Source organism: Magnolia sinica, chromosome 9 (assembly GCF_029962835.1).
Source record: "Magnolia sinica isolate HGM2019 chromosome 9, MsV1, whole genome shotgun sequence".
Lineage (NCBI taxonomy): Eukaryota > Viridiplantae > Streptophyta > Magnoliopsida > Magnoliales > Magnoliaceae > Magnolia > Magnolia sinica.
Window position 1 is genome coordinate 51,850,165 of NC_080581.1, and position 18,750 is coordinate 51,868,914.

Sequence of the window (18,750 nt, forward strand, 5' to 3'; positions counted from 1 at the left end):
TGTGACAAACCATGATGACCCTCCGGCGAAAACCACGGGCAACGACCCCCATTAATCAGAATGCACATAGTCAAGCACTCCTTTACATACATGTTTTCCAGATTTAAAAAATAACTTAGATTGTTTACCATATATACAATGCTCGCATATATTTAAATAAAGACTTTTAAAACTTGGAATTAAGTATCGGTAAAAAAGTACTTTCATGCCCACTCACTCGTGTGGCTTAGATGTGCATGCCACATAAGTGGAGACGTGAAATTCGCTACCGCAGCTGCAGCTCCACTTGTTGAAGTGCTTCTGATCAGCCTGTAAGTGCCTGTTTGATTTTTCATGTAAGAGGTAATTACCTGGTAAATGGGTAATAATTACTTACCCAGGTAATTACCGCATCGTTTCTGATGCAGACGTTGATGGCCTAACTTTGCAGTGCTAGAATCGAGGATGGCTGCCAAATGAATGTAGGGCCCACTGTGATGTACGTGGCGTATCCACACCATTCATCTTATATGTCAGCCTCATTTAAGGCATGAACCCAAAAGTGAGGCAGATCCAAAGCTCCAGTGGACCACACCACAGGAAACAGTGGAAATTGGATGCTTATCGTATAAAAATTTGTGTGGCCCTCAAAAGTTTTGGATGAAGCTGATATTTGTGTTTACCCCTTATCAATGTTTTTATGACTTCATGAACAAGTTAGATGACAAAGAAACATCAATGTGGGCCTAATGAACGAAAATAACTTTCAATGGTGGACGTTTAAGGCCATTGTTTCATGTGGTATGGGCCACTTGAGCATTGCATCTGTCTCAATTTTGGAGTTAGGCCCTAAAATCTTCTGATAAAACAGATGGATGGTGTGGATATGTCATGCACATCACATTGGGGTCCACAAATTGAAGTTAGCTTTTTTGGACCAATTTTCGCGACGAAAATACACTTGAAATTTCAAACAGAGGAAAAAGGTAATAATGAGCTTTTTCCCGGGTATTTCCTGATACACGAAAAATCAAACAGCCCTTAAAGGTTACCATGCCTCTGTGCTCTCATCACTACGAGCGCCCCTTTAGAAACCTAAGGACACCATTGAAACCGGTGAACTTGCACCCTATTGCTTCAAGTGCACTGAGAGAAATCAAACTCTTCTTCATATCAGGAACGTGCCTCACCTCAGTCAAGGTACGCTTTATCCCATTAAACATCTTGATGCATACCGTACCAACAACCACGACGTTGCAGGCATTATCATTGCCCATAAACACTTGTCCACCATCGCACTCCCAATAACTGACGAACCAACTTCGATGTGGAGTCATGTGATATGAAGCCCGTGTCAAGAATCCACTCGTCTTTACGATCATCGTATTAGTGTCCAATCATAGACACTGACAACACATCACCTCCACTTATCTCTTCACTAGACGTGGCAGTGTTGGCTTCCTTAGAAGAAGCCTCTGAGTTTTCTTTCTTCGCTTTAGGATTTGTATAATCCTTCTTCATTTGCCCTGACATCCCACAATTCCAGCACTTTTAACTTACCCTTGCCCTTGCCCTTGGATTTGGACCGCGATCGTGAAGATCCTGTGTCTCGATTTGAATTCCGACCCCTCGTAAACAATGCATCAGTGGATGCCCCCATGCTACCGCTTTTCTTTCTCATTGCCTTTCTCTGAAGGGCTGAAATAATGGTATTAACACTAAAGGTTGTGTTACCGGTGCATAAGTTGTCTTTTAAAGACTCATACGAAGCAGGAAGAGAATTCAACAAGATACATGCCTGATCTTCTTCATCAACCACTACCTCTACATCTAACAATTTGCAGATCATCTTGTTAAAATTGCTAATGTGGGCTTCAAAATCCCCTCTCTGCCATCTTGAAGTTGAACAATTGCAGCTTCAAGTGTAAGCAATTTTCAAGAGACTTCGCATAGATGTCTTCTAACTTTGCCCACAAATTTGCTGCGGTTTTCTCCCTCTAGACATTATAGAGAACCTCATCCATTAAGTACAATTGGATTGAGGATTTTGATTTCTTATCTAGTTTTTTCCATTCATCATCATCCATAGATTCTGGTCGCTTCTCAAGGACCTCATCCAATCCTTGCTGAATCAATAGGCTGGTCATCTTGACCTTCCGTAATTCAAAATTGTTTTTTTTTTTTTTCCGAAGTATTTCTCAATATCAAACTTATGATTGGCAACCATTGATACTCACTTTTAGATTCAAGCCCGCGCCCCAACGATAGCTCTGATACCATTTGTTGTGGGACTGCGGAAGCACACAAAGATGAATAAAGTGAAGTAATCCAATAGTACCAAGCAAGCACAACGCAAACACTCCAAATTTTAACGTGGAAAAACCCTTGCGGGAAAAAAAACCACGGCACAAAGCGACAGAAAGCACTATGAAAGCAAAAAATTACAAGAGAGAGAATACCCGATTTGAAGAAACCTCGAATCTCCCTTTACAAGCCCTTGAAACCCTAGGAACGAAATAGAAAACCTTAGATGCCTCCCAGTCCTGATTACTCCCAAATATATAGCCTCTAGGATAATCTCAATCAAAATCGGAAACAAATCCCACAAATTCACAAATTCGCAAATCTGCGCGGAATCGTTCGATGTCATCGAACGCACTTCAATGCCATCGAAACTTAACCTTCGATGACATCAAAGCCACTTCGATGACATCGAAAAAATACCAAAACGTTCCAACAACCAAATATGAAAATCCGGATATAACCAATGACATCGACCAGGCCTTCGATGACATCGAACGATCTTCGATGACATTGAACGGTTTTCGATGGCATCGAAAAGGGCACCAAAGTGTCCAGTAACCAAATCGATTTATTCCAGAAAATCTCGATGGCATCGAGCCAACTTCGATGGCATGCTCGATGGCATCGAACTTGTCATCGACAGTCAGTTGAATTACAGATTTAAGACATCGATTAACATGTATTACTAAAGAGGATGTTCGGAGTTATGCATCGTTATTCGGTTGTAAGGAGGGTTCTTTTTCGATTTCTTGTCTCGACCTTCCGTTATGTATTGGAAGATTGACGAAGCATATGGGATGAAGTAATCAAACGTTTTGAAATGGAGCTATCTAAATGGAAAATGAGATACTTATCTCCGGGTGGGAGAATTACACTTATCAAACATCAATGTCGAATCACCTAGTTTATTATATGTCGCTATTTAAATGCTTGAAATTGGTTTTGGCGAAGATGGAAAAGTTAAGGTGTTACTTTTTGTGGAAAGGGTCGGAAGACAATCATATGTTTCATCTTATGAGATGGGAGGTGTGCAAACCTTGGAACCTAGGAGGTGCAGGGCTTAGAAAGGTAGAGGAGATGGATCTAGCATTGCTAGGAAAATGGGTTTGGAGATTTGGGGTAGAAGTGGGATCTAGATGGAGGGAGAAATATGGAGTGGAAGAAAAGGGGGTGGTGGTTCGTCTTCTATGTAATGAGCTTCTTACCTTTGGAGGTCGGTAGCATCACTAAAACATAGGGTGCGGGAAGGAATAAGCTTTTATCTGGGGGACGGAAAAAAATATTAGATTGAGATAGCAATTTGAGTGTCTCATTTCCAAGGTTAGTGAGAATAGCTAGGGAGGGAGACCTAAGGGTGGCTAGTTGTTTCTATAAGAGGGGAGATGAAGTATTTTGAACTCCTCCATACAAAAGGAACATAGAGGATGCAGAAATTGAAGATCTTTGTGCTCTTTTAGAGTTGCTAGCCAAGGAATCTCCGGTATTAACAAACGTGGACTCGTTTAGGTGGCTAAAAGAAAAATCTGGCAAATTTTCTGTTAAATCCTTCTATCGGATGCTAAGTGGTAATGCTGTCAGAGAAGGGGTCTCCCCGAAGATGTTTATATGGCAATATGGTGCCCCGCTAAAGGTGACGGCATTTGCTTGGTTGGTGAGGAGGCAGGAGGTGCTAACTATAGACGATCTCCGTAAAAGAAAGATGATCCTTCCGAATGTTTGCTTGCTTTGTTATCACGCCGAGGAATCGGTTGACCCCCTCTTCATTCACTGTTCTTTCGCAAGATAAGTGTGGGAGAATTTCTTCCGGCTATTTGGGAATGTTATGGGTGTTGCCGGCCTCAATTGAAAACTTTCTTTTGTCATGGCATGACAAGTGATCAAGTAAAACGGGAGAGAAATATGGTGGCTGAGTATCCTAGCCGGTATATGGGCTTTGTGGTTAGAAAGAAATGATCAATGCTTTAGGAATCAAAATGGGAAAGCCATAGTCGTGTTTACAAGAGCAAAACTTCTAGTAATGGAATGGGCGGGGGCTTTGGATGTTATGGACCGCTTCCCGGATTGTTGGTGGTTGTTGTAATTTTGTGCTGTATTTTTTTTGTATATTGTGGCTTTAGGCTTGTATTAATGATATTGTCAATGTTCAAAAAAATAAAATAAATCACCAGCATCTCCGAAGTTCCATATGTATGGCTGCCTTGTTTACAGAGTCCTACTTAAAGAAGCCTAGGCTTGATGCCTAATGACCCAACATTCCTTTCGTAATCTTACTCAATCTTACCCCAAAACTTATAAATGAAATAAAAGGATTGACCAAATAAGGAAACAAAACACTACTCAAAAGACATGTAATTAAAAAGGAAAATAGACTAGGAAACAAATCTAAAAAGAGTCCAAATACTTGAGACAGTTGTATGCACAACTGTATTGGGGTTTATATGCTTCCTACATTTCTACAGGGGGCTTTTAACACATACCCAATTTTTACATCAAGATCCTAATGACATCGGATTGAACTTGCTGCAATTGGCTAGCCAGGGTCTCTAGACTGGACCTTTGAATGGGATTGATCTTCAATTGATCACTAGTGCAGTGACTCATGATCTCCCATTGCATGATCGATGGTCCTGCATCAAAGTGTTCCTCGATCATTCTGACTACTGTTGCCATATAAGTTGTGAGACTTGATTTAACTGATCCTTTAGTTCATTGATCTCCAATGCCTCGAATGACTTCTTTATTAACTTTTTCATTACCTTTTGTTGCCATGGAATTTTTACTATTCTATCCAAAGCATTAATTTACTTCAGCAGGATTATTGCAAGATGTTCACTTCACAGTAACTTGATGTAATATGTTGGGAAGTATTTGTAAGAAGATATTGTTGAAGATGTCAATAAAATTTGATTCTTATTCAGAATCCCTCATTGAGGGGAAGTGTTGAAGATGCAAATGTAACATTATTAGCTCAGAATTATTTTGTCACATCCAGTATTGAACATCGTACTATGTTATATATATATATATATAAAAAAAACTGATTTCTAGCTGTTATGTGGCTACTAGCATGCAGACAAATGAAGCTAGCTTACGAGCTTTCTAAGGGGTTATGAAGTTGAATCATTGTATGGGGGATCCTTATTCCCCGGCTCGAAGTATTTATTTATTTATTCTACATTTAACAAAATGTGCATGCATTCAGAACCTATATTGCTTGCTGGAAATATGTGTACTACTTTCTCTGCTGGTTGTTAGTAAGTGACAGTCTGTTGGATTTTTGTGTGCGCGCGTGCACTCGAGGTTTTAGGTTTCTTGGCTGTATACATGGATTAATTGGTACTATCCATCATAGTGGGGATATACCAATAAGAGCACATCTCAAGGTCAGGCTCATAGATCAGATGAAGTTTTGTGCAACATGTGTTTTACAGCAAAGTGATAACCAAGAAATGTTAAGCCATTTTCTTTGATGGTTCCCCAGTGGAACGCCAATATTGGCTTATGAATCCAGGAAATGATATGGTAGAACCGGTTGAACCATAATAAGGTAGAGCACCATTTGGTAATTGCCATGTGACATCTTAAAGGCACTTGTACAGTAAAAAAATAAAAATAAAAATAACAATAATACAGTAAAAAATTTTGAAAGGTGATTTTAGATGCCACTTGCCACTGTTACAGTTCAACTGCTCTGCTGTATAATTTCCTAATGAAGCCATTTGGACACTAATCAAAATGGTGCAAGATGATTAGTATTGTATTTAATTAGTGGGTTCTCTTTTGTTGAATGATAAAGTTGGAGTGGAACTCCAGATTGATGTCATGTTGATCGGGATGCTGTTATCTTCAACTCTCATGTTGTGCATGTTAGACTATTATTTTAGCCTGTTTATTATTATCCTTTGTGTCCTAAGCAGTTGTTGTAGTTGATTGGTTTATCTAATTTATCAGATTAAAGCAAAATGATCTTAGTATTGTAGCATTGCTTTCTTCTTTGCAGGTCTGCTGTCTGAGGCTCAACAGGAAGCACAGAGTATTAGCCATTCCGATGGCTCAAAACAGGAAGAGGCCTGCTCGGCTGATAATCAGATCATTACTAGAGTCAAACATTGGTAGCAGTGGCAATGGAGCAGGGGAACCTACCAGAGTCCTTCTCGAGAAACTGTTCGTGCAAACACAGAAGCTGGAAGAACAGATGAGTAATGGTTCTCACCTTCCTGAGGGCGTCAGCATTAACCTTGAAGTCCTGGAGTCCGACCTTAAAGGTGCCTTGGCAGCCTTGCGAAAGAAAGAAGAAGATCTCCAAGATGCAGAGAGGATGGTCACTGAATTGAATCAGGCGAAGCGAGACCTGGAGCAGCAGGAGGAAGAAATCGCTGCTGTATATTCCAAGCAGGAAGAACTGGAGGAAGACCTGAAGAAGGCCAATGACAATTTGGTGTCTCAAGCGAGGCAGATCGAAGATTTAAAACTCCTGGTTGGGGAGCGGGACAGGGAGATTGTTGCTGCACAATCTGCACTCTTTCTTAAAGAAGAAGAAGTAAATACAATGAGAGATGAGTTGATGAAGAAGAACGAGGAAGCAGTTAGGATCTATTCCGACCTCAACACCAGGGATCAGCTGCTCAAGGAAGCGAATGAAGTCATTAAGAAACAACAAGTCACAGTTGAAGAGCTAGAAAGATCGGTCAGAGAAAAGGAGCATGAGTTTGCGGCATCTGTGCAGCTTAGGAAAGATGAAGAAGAGAGAATGAAAGTTATGGAGGCCAACTTAGAGAAGCGGACTGTGGAATGGTTAATGGCACGGGAAGTGTTGAGTAAATTGGAAGTAGAAACATCAAAGCATTTGACTGAAACCAAGGATAACATGGAGGGCCTCAAAACAATAAGAAAGCTTCTCATTGACGTGAGGTCTGAGTTGGTTTCTGCTCAAAAATCTCTCACCTCCTTTCGCAGGAAAATGGAGGATCAAGAACTACTAGTCGAGAGACAACTAGCAGAAGTCAACGAGCTAAAGCTTGTCATGATGTTATACATGACGAGTTTGAAAGAAGCCCAAGAGGAAGTTGAGAGTGAGAGGGCTAAGCTGAGAGTCGAACAGGCTCGAAGCAAGGAACTTGAACACCAGTTACAGATGGAGCAAGATCTGATCGGAACTCTACAAGAGGAACTAAATAATGAGAAATCTTCTTTACAAAAGGCAACCCAAGAACAAGGATTGCTTAGGGAGGAGCTTGAGCGGAAAACTTGTGAGTTCAATGAAGCTCAGAATCTTCTGCAGGTTAAAGAGTCAGAATTGGTGGATGCCAGACTACAAATTCAACATCTGAAATCTGAGCAGGCATCTGTTCAGCGTGTTCTACAAGTTAAGGATGCGGATCTTCGGAATGCACAGGAAAAGCTGGAGGATGTGAACCATGAGGTTGCTGAGTTGAAGATGCTCATGAAAAACAAAGAAGACAATCTTATTGAAGCAACTGGAAAGCTGTGGGAGAAGGAAGAGCATGTTCAAACGATGCAGCATGAACTTGATGACACGAAGCAAAGGTTTTTGGAGGCTGTGACTGTGGTGGAACGAATCTCTCAGCTGACAAACAAGCTTGTTACTTATGAAAACTATGGTAGCAATTCTTTGGAGCTGTTGGATGATACAAGTGTCCTACCTGGGACAGAAAATGAGATGCAGCAGGCAGTAGAAAAACCCGTACATGATTTACGGAGAGTGAAACAGTTGGAGGACGAGCTTGAGATGGCAAAACAAAACCTGAGATGGAGAGAAACAGAACTTGTGGCAGTGCAGAGAGATCTGGCTGCCAAGGATGAGGAGCTCAAGACAGTTCTCGATGGATGGGGTATGAGAGAGATGGAAATGAAGAGGAGGATCGAAGAAGAGATGAGGGAAGAAGCTGAAGGCCTCAAGAAACTGTATGCACTTGCAGAGGAAACAATTAGGGACAGGAACGTCGCTGATCTAGCTATCGAGAAGCTACAGCTTGAAGCTGCTGGATTGGAAGTTGAAGCTGCGACGAGCGCACTGCACAGCCTTGCAGATATGAGCCAGAAGCTTTTGAATGAGACCGGAATTGCATTGAGTTTTGATGATGTTATCTTTCAGAAGGAGAAAGTGGAACAAACTGGCAATTGTCTGAGGATGAGTGAATGTTTTAAAGTGGCCCAAAGAGAAGTTGCCCGGCTATCGTCTTTGACGGAGCAATTGGTGAATGAGGCCAGTATTATCACCAGTACTACTGACTGATTAACCCACTCAAGTATAATGAAAATGTAAACACCATTTGTAGATATCTGACTTTGATGGCTGCACTTAACAAGTTTTCAATTTTAAGGAAATTGTTGCATATGTACTACACTGTCTGTATGATAACAAGTAATGCTTTTTTTTTTCCCCATTGTATACATACCACAAGAGTGAGAATCACTTGTTAATGTTCTTTCTTGATCATCATCATTTGAGCCTTATTCCCACTTATTGGGGCTGGCTGCACGAATCCTATTTTGCCGTTCCACTTTATTAAGGACCATATCCTCAGCTAAACCACATGACATTCAAATCTTATGTAAGTTTCTGTTACACACACACACACACACACACACACACACACACACACCATTAGTGTACACCCTCGATGTTAGACCACTTGAAAAAGAACATAGGTTTTCATTTCTTACACGTCCACTTATATTGAGCCAAAGAAAAAGAGCCCAAAGGATCGATCCTAGGCAATGCCCTGGCAACCTAGGGAGAGTAAGGTTCTGAGTTCAAGGCAATCAAAGTTGTAGGGCAGATTGTAGATGGAGCATGTATAAAACATAACACCGATGAATCGAATCAAACTATCCAGATGATGATTATTAATACCGGTGGTTAAAACTATGCTCTAAATTATAAGGGAAAATTCATAAGCTTACTATACATTATGCAATGCCATTTTTGTCTTATGCTCCATACACAATTTGGGTTGTTAATTTGCATAATTTGGTTTGCAGTATGCCATGCCTAACTTTGGTTGACAAGGCCACATCATTTCGAAAATGGTGGGCCTCTGTTGTCGGAAGCTATGTCAGGCCCAAAGAAATGCCCATGAGAAATCCACTCCATCCATCAGTTTCTCAAGCTCACGGCAGGAGGATAGGAGTCTGAAAATCAGACAGATTCAAAACTCAAGTGGACCACGCCACATGATACAGTGGGGACTGAACGGCTACCATTGGAAACTTTGTGGGGTCCATACAAGTTTTGGGTGACATATAAACATCAAGATCAGCTCTAGGAAGGTTTCTACGATGCATTTAAAATTTTTTTTTTTTTTTTTTTTAAATAAAATAAATCTAAACAGGGTCTTAGATTTGATGTTTTAAAGTCTACAACCACTTGAAATGGGGTGACCGACCACACCGGAATCCCTAAAATCTGTCCCACTACAAAACCTATGAACCCAAATCAAACCAACCCAGGACCTCTTCTACACCTCCCAAACCCCAACACAGGGCTAAATCAGGCTGGAAGCCACACCCACCAACTAATCAAAGGGCTCCATGTGGCATTCTAGGCACTGGTGAATCGCTTGCACTTCAAAATTCGGGTCCAATAAGGTAGTAGAAATCAGCCTTGTTGACCCCCATAAGTCTAAAACTTGGCGCTTTTCATGGAACCCTAGGTTGAAGTCTCTTAGGATTTGAGCAGGTATAGTCACCAGCAGAAGTTGAATTTCCTCCAATGGCTGATTAGTAGTCCCTGATTCTCGGCCAAATAACAAGAATTGCCATCTTAGTTACTAATGAGAGTGTCAAGTGTCCCTAGGAATTCCAATAGCTAATGAGAGCATGCCACATGATATTTTGTCTTCTAAACTCACATTATTTATCAAAATGACATTGGAGTCATTTATAAATATCCCTCACCCTTTCATTTCTACCTATCCATAAGCCTCATCCAGGCTAAGCTACTGGACTCATTCTCTAGAGAGAGAGAGAGAGAGAGAGAGATCTAAGCCATTCACTCATAGTATCCTACTTATTCAAGCCTCTTCAACGGTCTAAATCCCGCGATGTAGAGTTCTAATGTAAGATACCTAGTCATCTCTTTTGTAAAGAGTGTCGGGTCTTCTCTCACGTCCCTAGTGCACAGTCACCCTCTGCGATTAGCTTCTAGTTTGCTTGTTTACTTTTACTTTTACGTTGTAATATCTCCTTCTCATACACCTTCCCACTAAATGTCCTTTTTTATCGATCCTCCCAAGTATGCTACTAGTCTTTTTTATCAATCTTTATGCATAAAAAATGGGGAATCGATTTGTCTTTACTCTTTATATCATGATTACAGTCAAGCAATGACAGTCTCCTTGGTCATGATCATACTCGAGCCATAAATACCTCAGTCTCAAATACTGTATGTGACTGGTTGAGTAATGTCATAATCTAGAGCGCAAAATACCCAAAAAATTCCTAAATTCACAAAGTAGAGATGCGCATTTGTGCATAAGGAGAATGTAATTCTATCCTTCTCCGTCACTGAGACCCTTACTCAAAATTCGTAAACCAACCTCAGGAGTCATTGAAATTAGAAAGTTTCTAGCACCTTAATCCATTGTAATTCTATGGTATCTAACTAGCCATAGATTTTGAGCTTATCAGTCACTGGCAACCCATGTCTCATCGCATATCACCCAAAGAAACCATCCACCATCAATGCGGAACCATCCTCGCCATCTGGTGCTCACGTCAACAAATATAGCTACTCTACTTGGGAATCTCACTAGTCGCTATCTAGGCGTGACTAAAAAATGTGGGATGTTTTAATTTTTGGAGATTTTTAATTCTAATTATTTTACTTTCCAATACTTTACTTTCTAGTACTTTATTTCTCCGTACTTTACTTTCTCTCACCTTTATTTTCCTGTGTAAACTGAGATCCATTGCACCACTAGCATTCACACTACAAGCCCCTTATGCCATGTAGGAACTTATCTAACCCATAAGGGATTCCTCTCCACTCTTGTCATTGAAAAGACCCTCTGAAATGCACCACCCAAGCACATATCCAAGGACCGGGCCATCTGGCCCCAGGAGTTACATCGCTTAGAGAACCTATTGAAGTGGGAAAGCCCTAGTTGCATTCATCACTTGCATGCTCTCGATGCATTTTCATTGTAACCAAAAGAATATAAAATGTACATCAAAGCACATAATTAAAAACAAAAAACAAAAAATAAAAAGAAGAAGGCGAAGAAGAAGAAGAAGAAGAAGAAGAAGAAGCAATTAAATAAAATCCAAAAATATACATACAAACACTGAAAAAGTAAAAATGAGCAAAGTGTCAACCGTCGTCATTGAAACTAGAAGCAGCCTACACATTAGACACCCTCAAAGAGAAATTATCTATTGCATTCCCATTCTCACTAGATCACGCGTGGTTATAATGTTCCAAGATGCCATTCTCATCCTCATTAGCCCCTGAGCCATGTACATATGTGGCCGACAAAATCTCAACAACCTCATCCATGGTCGACACAGCCTAAAGCATCAAAATGTTGCAGGATCTCATGACATGGTTCCTCTAAGGCGGGGCCACATCCTTTTCCAATATGTGCAGATACAATCACCTTGCACCCCAATCAATCAACCTCTCTAGTCTCCTCCATTCTTCAATCTCCCTCCTACCCCAACTATGGTTGTTGACTTCTCCCCTACTTCTATTAAGAATACCAAGCTCTCCCAACTAAAAAATCTTCTAACCTTATGCTAACTTCATCCACCCTATCCTTGACGGGAAACAACTCGAAGCAAGAATTTGGGCCAGGACAATAGCACCTTGGCCTCACCATACCACCCCCACGTGAAATGGATTGATTGAAGGAAAGTCGATGAGATGTGGGAATGGGAGTGGAAATGCCTCGTCCAACATCTAACAAAAAGCAACCCTGTCACGCCACTCAAGGAAACACATTCACTCCTAAACAAAGACAACTACCTCAAAGGGGGAATGCATAGTACCCCAATTAAAACCGATAGGTAAGAATGAAACATAAGCTTAAGGTATTCACACCACTAGCTTGACCCTACAATAACGTAACAACAATGCTAGTTCAAAGGTAAATCCTCTCCCCACTCCAACCTCGACCCCTATCAAATCCTTTACTTTCTATATACACCCCAACCAAAAAAGGAAAACCTACCCCAATTGATCCGAACTAACAATTGAATTCGATCTTGCAAGTACCTAAATCTTGTCCCATTCAGCCTTAAAAACTCCCAAAGATAGGACCATAATTAGAAAATGAGACTGGTGGAAATCTAATTCCTACTGGTTAATCCAAAGCTACCCTACATTTAGAATGCCTTGGAATTTAAGTTTGGTACAATAGTAAGAATTTGGTTCTCGCTTCCCACTGTTAAGCTCAAATCTCTTAGTTTCTACTTAAAGAGCCTTAGGGTTCGAACCAAGTCAACTTAATAGCAAGTAGAAATTTGATTACCACTAACATTTCTATAAAAAGGGAACTCTCTATTCAAAGGAGAGACGTAAGAGGCAAAGAAAATGGAGTGGAGAGGCTGAGAGAGAGAGAGAGAGAGAGAGAGAGAGAGAGAGATTAATCTAAGCTAGCCTACTTCACATCACATTAGTTCGAGCCTTCCTAATAGTTTTAATTGAGAAGAGTATAGGTGGATCTCGAGATATCTGATCATCTCTAATACCTAGAGTGTTGGGTCTCTCACTTTTTCCCTCACATCTCTAAGTGCACTGTGATGTATTTTGATTTTTAATTACAATATTTTCTCATTATTCATCTTTGTTGTATTTTTTTTATTCTTATTATTTTTTATTTTTTAGTTTTTATAATAATTGTCTCCTCTGCCATGATCAATGTCGAGCTCTTTGTCTCCATGGTCATGATCGTGATAGAGTTGAGTTAATTTCATCTTTTAAGAATTGAATAATACATAAACATTTATATATTCCATAAAATACAGACCATACTTCAGTATGAGCGAAGAAGGGTGCTTAATCCCTTCATTCTCCGTTACCAAGGCCCTTACTCGAAATCTCGGTAGCAGACCAATCACAGGAGTCACTCACATGGGAAAGTCTTTGATTTTTCGATCCCTTGTGGGCCTATAGTGTTTAGCCTATTGATATTTTAAGACCATCTAATTGTGGCGAGTCAAAGTCTAATCACACTATCCCCAAGTCAACATCCAACTAAAGAAAACCAAAAGCAAGAGGCAAGTGAGCTGCTTATCTGGCATGGGTCATGCTAGCCACTATCTAGGCTTGACTTAAAATATGTAATTTTTTATTTTTTGAGAATTTTCAATAATAGTCAGTTTATATTTTAACACTTAATTCTATAACAATTCACATTCTAGTATTTAAGTTCTAACACTTTATTTTCTATATCTTTTATTTTTTCTATGTTCATTCTCTTCTGTCGAGAGCCTTACACCATTGGAATTCATACCGTAAGAACCACTTGTTGTGTGGGAACCTATGAGGCTTGTAGGAAATTCCTCTCTAGTCTTTCCATTGAGAAGGCTTTTCAAAAAGCACTTCCCATGCATGTACACAAAGACTGGTTCGCTTGCCTTGAAAACTATATTGCTTAGGGAACTTATCCAAGTTGGAAAACCATAATTACATTTATAAAATGTGGGAAGAAAATGAGAAAAAAGAAGGAAAGAAAGAGAGGAGAGGAGAAGTGATGAAGTGAGAAATACATGAGGTGGAGAGGTTGGTCATGAATGTTAATCCTCTCCCTTTCTTTTAGTAAGCAACATGCGTTTACAAACCATTTCTAGCCATCAATGGGCTTTTAATGTGGGTTGAGCTCAATTATCTACCTATTTAACTCATTACTATTGCTTATTCAACTAAGTATAAAACTTATTCAACTATCTTTCAATACTTCCCTTCAAGCTGGAGCATATATATTAAACATACCGAGCATGGTAATAATAAACGATCCTTAGGATCGTGGAAAAGACTTGATGAATATAACAGCTAATAGGATTTTGGATGAAATGCACTGAATGATAATTTCTTTAGTTGTTATTTTTTCTCTAACAAATTAATATTCCACCTCTATATGCTTTATCTGTTAATGAAAAATTATATTATTAGCAATGCATAAAATTGCTTGATTATCATGATATGTAATCTTCTCCACCAAAAAATTGAAGTTCTTGTAAAAAAATGATCGTATCTACAATAGCTCACAAACGGCATGACTAATGACCTTATACTTAGTTTCAGATCTTGATATAGAAATAACTAATTGTTTCTTACCTTTTTATGTCAATAAGTTCCCCTAATGAAGGTATAGTATCCAAATGTGAATTTTCTATCTACAACGAAGCCTACCCAATCAACATTTGCATAGGATTCGATTTAAGGTACCCACGAGATCTGTAGAGAAGACCTTGCCCATGTGCATTTTTCATATGATGGAGGATTCAGAGGATGGCTTTCCAAAGCTGGACCTTGTTTTGATACATGAACCTACTCATAAGATTTATACTCCAAGAGACCAGTTTCTTTTAATAGGTCAAGCACATATTTGCTTTGAGATGAGTTTATTCTTATGTGGTAGACCAAATTACTTCACTCCTTAGGAGATACCTTAGGGAGCCAAGATCCTTGGTTTGAAAATTTTTCTTAATGTACTACTTAATTTTAATTATACCATCTTCATCACTTCTTGTTATGATTAACATCTACAAAGAGAGTTCGAGTCCTTACCTCAGTGGTAGACTCTAAAGAGTTTCAACACGAGGTCTTGGGTTCAATACCCATAGGTGGTGAAATCCTACTACGGCATGTGTGGGTGTGTGTGTGGGGTGCGTGTGTACAAAAAAAAAAAAAAAAAAACATCTATAAAGAAAACCAATGCTACTATTCCCTTGGACATTTGCTTCATGAACACGAAGTATCCATGTAATATCTATGGAATTTAGATTCCACTAGAATTCGGTTAAACTTCTAAAACCATGCCCTCGAAGACTACTTAAGCTTATAAATGACCTTTCTGAGTATGTAAACTTTCATGTTCTCCCCCTAAGCAAAAAAACCTAAGGGTTTCACATATACACTTTGTCAGTGAGGTCACCATTCAAAAAGACATTCTTTGAAAGTCGCCCTTGTTTGTCAATATACGTGAATGATAAGTCTGTCAGTCAAGTGAGCTCCTAATTGAAGACCACAAGTTGAAGACTCATCAAGATGAAGATATACGAATGAGCTTAAACGGTAAACTAAACCTCATCTACCCAAACAAACCCTAATCAGGTATATGCCCCAAAATAAGAACCTAACTTACCCACAACTGCTTCTGGATATCCTTTGGTAAAGCTTGGTTTTGCACTTTGAGTATTGGAGGAAAAATGAGCTAATATAGGTAAACTTAATGTCCTGATGATTGCATAGATATGCTATCGAGTACAATTTCGATGGCATCAAACATGGTTCGATTGCATCAAAAATAAGCCCAAATAGTCCAGCAACAAACTGAACATATGCTGGGTATTGATGATTACATTGAAACTTATGTTTCGATGGCATCGAACCCACTTCGATTGAATCAACCTTGGGCTTATTCCCTCAATTTCTAAAATACTTTAAGTGTTCCTCGATGTAATTGAGCATTCTTCGATAACATCGAGAGTAAGTTATCGATGGTATCGAAGCTCGTTCGATTGCATTGATATAAGGACCAGTTTGTCCAGCAAGCTTTCTAGGAAAATCTAATATTTCCGATTGTTCAATGACATTGAAATTCAAATTCTGATGATATCGAAGATCTGATTAATTGCATTGAAATATGGACAAAACCTGTCCAACAACCGAAGAGATCCTTATAGAGAAAATCTCGATGGAATCGAAGTATGTTTGATTGCATCGACAAGAGCAGATTTCTGCCCATTTTTTTTTTATTGTTGAGATTTTTTTATATATATAAACTCTTGGGGTTGCTTCTTGTGAAAATGAGCAAGATTTGAAGAGAGCTTGAGAGAGTTATTATAATAGTTAATACCATCATCCTCAAACCCTCTTTCCCATAAGAGTTCATCATTCAATCCATACCTCAAACATTTATTATCATCTTCATTACTTGGATTGAATTATGAACTCTAGCATTCATTAAGTTTCCAACAACATTCTTTAATGACAAATCATTGTACTGGAATACTTGAATACTTAGCTTATGAGAATCTTCTCTAACTTTCAAAGAAGAATCATTTATTAGAGAAGATTAGACCAAACCCTAAACCAGCAACCTCGAAGCATTAATTAAAGCATCAACAAGTGGTTGCGGTTTAAGGGAGCTGAAGACTCTTTACCACCAGGAAGATCTTCAACAACATGTGCGAAAACATGGCTCACTCACTTACTTGTAAGTATACAGAGTCCGTTGAGTCTAAAGCCCATTCCTTGTGTAAGGTTGAGATTTAGAGTTTGAGTTGACAAACTCACTAAGACCTTTTGTAGGCCTCCGATAAGAGAATACATGTAGTATCCTTGTATAGGGCCGATTGCCTTGTGTAGGCATGAGTGTTTACCTTGTGTAGGCATAATGTGTTTGCCTTGTGTAGGCATAGTGAGTTGCCTTGTGTAGGCTCCTAAGGTTGTCTTGTGTAGACTCCTTATCTAACCTTGTATAAGTTGTAAAGGTTTATAGTTAACCTGATTTAAAACCATTGATAGTGAAATCTAACACACTCCAGTGCATCAGACGGGAGTAGATTAGGCACATATCCGAACCACTATATATTGCTGTGTCTGTAATGATTGCTCTTGCTCACATGTATTGACTGTTGGAATGTTTATATTATGCACAATACATGTTTGATATAATGCAACACTTAGATTTATAGTTTGGTAGGATTAAAGTTTTAAAAGTCCTATTCAAGCCCCTAGGACACTTGGACATATATCCATACTTCAATAGTAGTAGTCCTACCGTAATTTCATTCTTGATATCCAGTTAAAAATGAAGCCAAGACTCGTACAAAGTTGAGTTTCGCAAGTGAAGAAAAGGTTTCTTTATAGTTCAAGTATGTTGTCTAACTATACGTTTTACCACCAATCATGTTTTTAGTTATTCAAGTTATTCAATTAAGCCATTGGGCATGTATTTGATGAAGAAATCCAATAACGGCTAACCGAATGTTTATCATGAGGTAAAAGGACTAGTTTTTAAGTACCAATCCGGTGCATAATGATAATTTCTTCTTTCATATCTCTTGGACACCTAAGGTGAGGTAATGCCTCGTGATGGGATATAGGAATGACCACCTAAGACAAGGGCATCACAAAGGTACATGTGGATGGAAGCAAATAAATGTACGAAGTAATATTAAAGATAAAATGAACGATAGAAGAGCAAATACCTTTATAAAATGTAATTGGGATATCTAGGTGGTGGCTATGCTACAAGAGTCTCTTTTAAAGAAGATAGTGATTGGTGTGAACTTGAGATCCTAGGAAAGGTTCTAATAAGTGATGTCAACTTATCCAAATGAAATGAGATGGCCTTTGGTGGAGGAATAAAAGAATGAGGAATGAGAGAGAGAGACTTGAGATCCTAGGAAAGGTTCTAATAAGTGATATCAACTTATCCAAATGAAATGAGATGGCCTTTGGTGGAGGAATAAAAGAATGATGAATGAGAGAGAGAGAGAGAGAGAGAGAGAGAGAGAGAGAGAGAGAGAGCTCTCCTAGACTAAGAGGAGGTGAAAATAATGGAGTATTATAAAAACGTCACATCTGCACTAAATTATCTAAGTGCATAATGGGTCGTAGTATTTATACCCTTTCTGAGTTAAGAGTATCCTAAGAAAGCACATTTGATGACATATGCGTCGAGTTTGTTAGAACTAGGTTATAGTGCATGGAGAAACGCATTGCAACCAAACACTATGGGTAACGGAAAGGTTGATGCATTGGAAAATAATAATAAAAATAGAATTTTATTATTAAGAATGGAGGATGGTATCTGATTAATAAGATGACATGATGTAATGATGGAAAAGCTCCAAAAGTGCTTAGTAATGTGCATATGAGTAAGAAGGGAGTGTACCACTTCATGCAAGTGTTGATTCTTCCTTTCAGCAATACTATTTTGTTGTATAGGGACAAGATGTTTGATGGATAATACCAGTGAAAGTCAATGATTCTTAGAAGCGGGTCGAGAAATACTCAAGTGCATTATTACACCTATGGCATTTGATTTCAATGTTAAATTGTGTACGAATCTCAGTTAAAAAAGAATTAAACATGTTGAATTCTATGATCGATCGTTCATCATAAATACCCATGTCATTCTTGAATAATCATAAATAAATATAATCAAATACCTGAAATTATGAAAACTAGGTATACTAATTAGACCCCATACATCAATGTAGACTAACTTAAATAAATGGTAGCGAAACTGTGATAATGGCATGGTGATA

General features: G+C 38.9%; 1 protein-coding gene across 1 annotated transcript in view; it reads left to right on the forward strand.

Moving 5' to 3' along the window:
- Positions 1-8,648, forward strand: part of LOC131255432 (uncharacterized) — a 48,384-nt gene extending 39,736 nt beyond the window's left edge. Inside the window, exon 2 of the mRNA XM_058256140.1 lies at positions 6,284-8,648. Within this exon, the coding sequence (XP_058112123.1) occupies positions 6,284-8,539 (2,256 nt within the window). The 3' untranslated portion in view covers positions 8,540-8,648. The remainder of the gene's footprint in view (positions 1-6,283) is intronic.
- Positions 8,649-18,750: the final 10,102 nt, after the last annotated feature.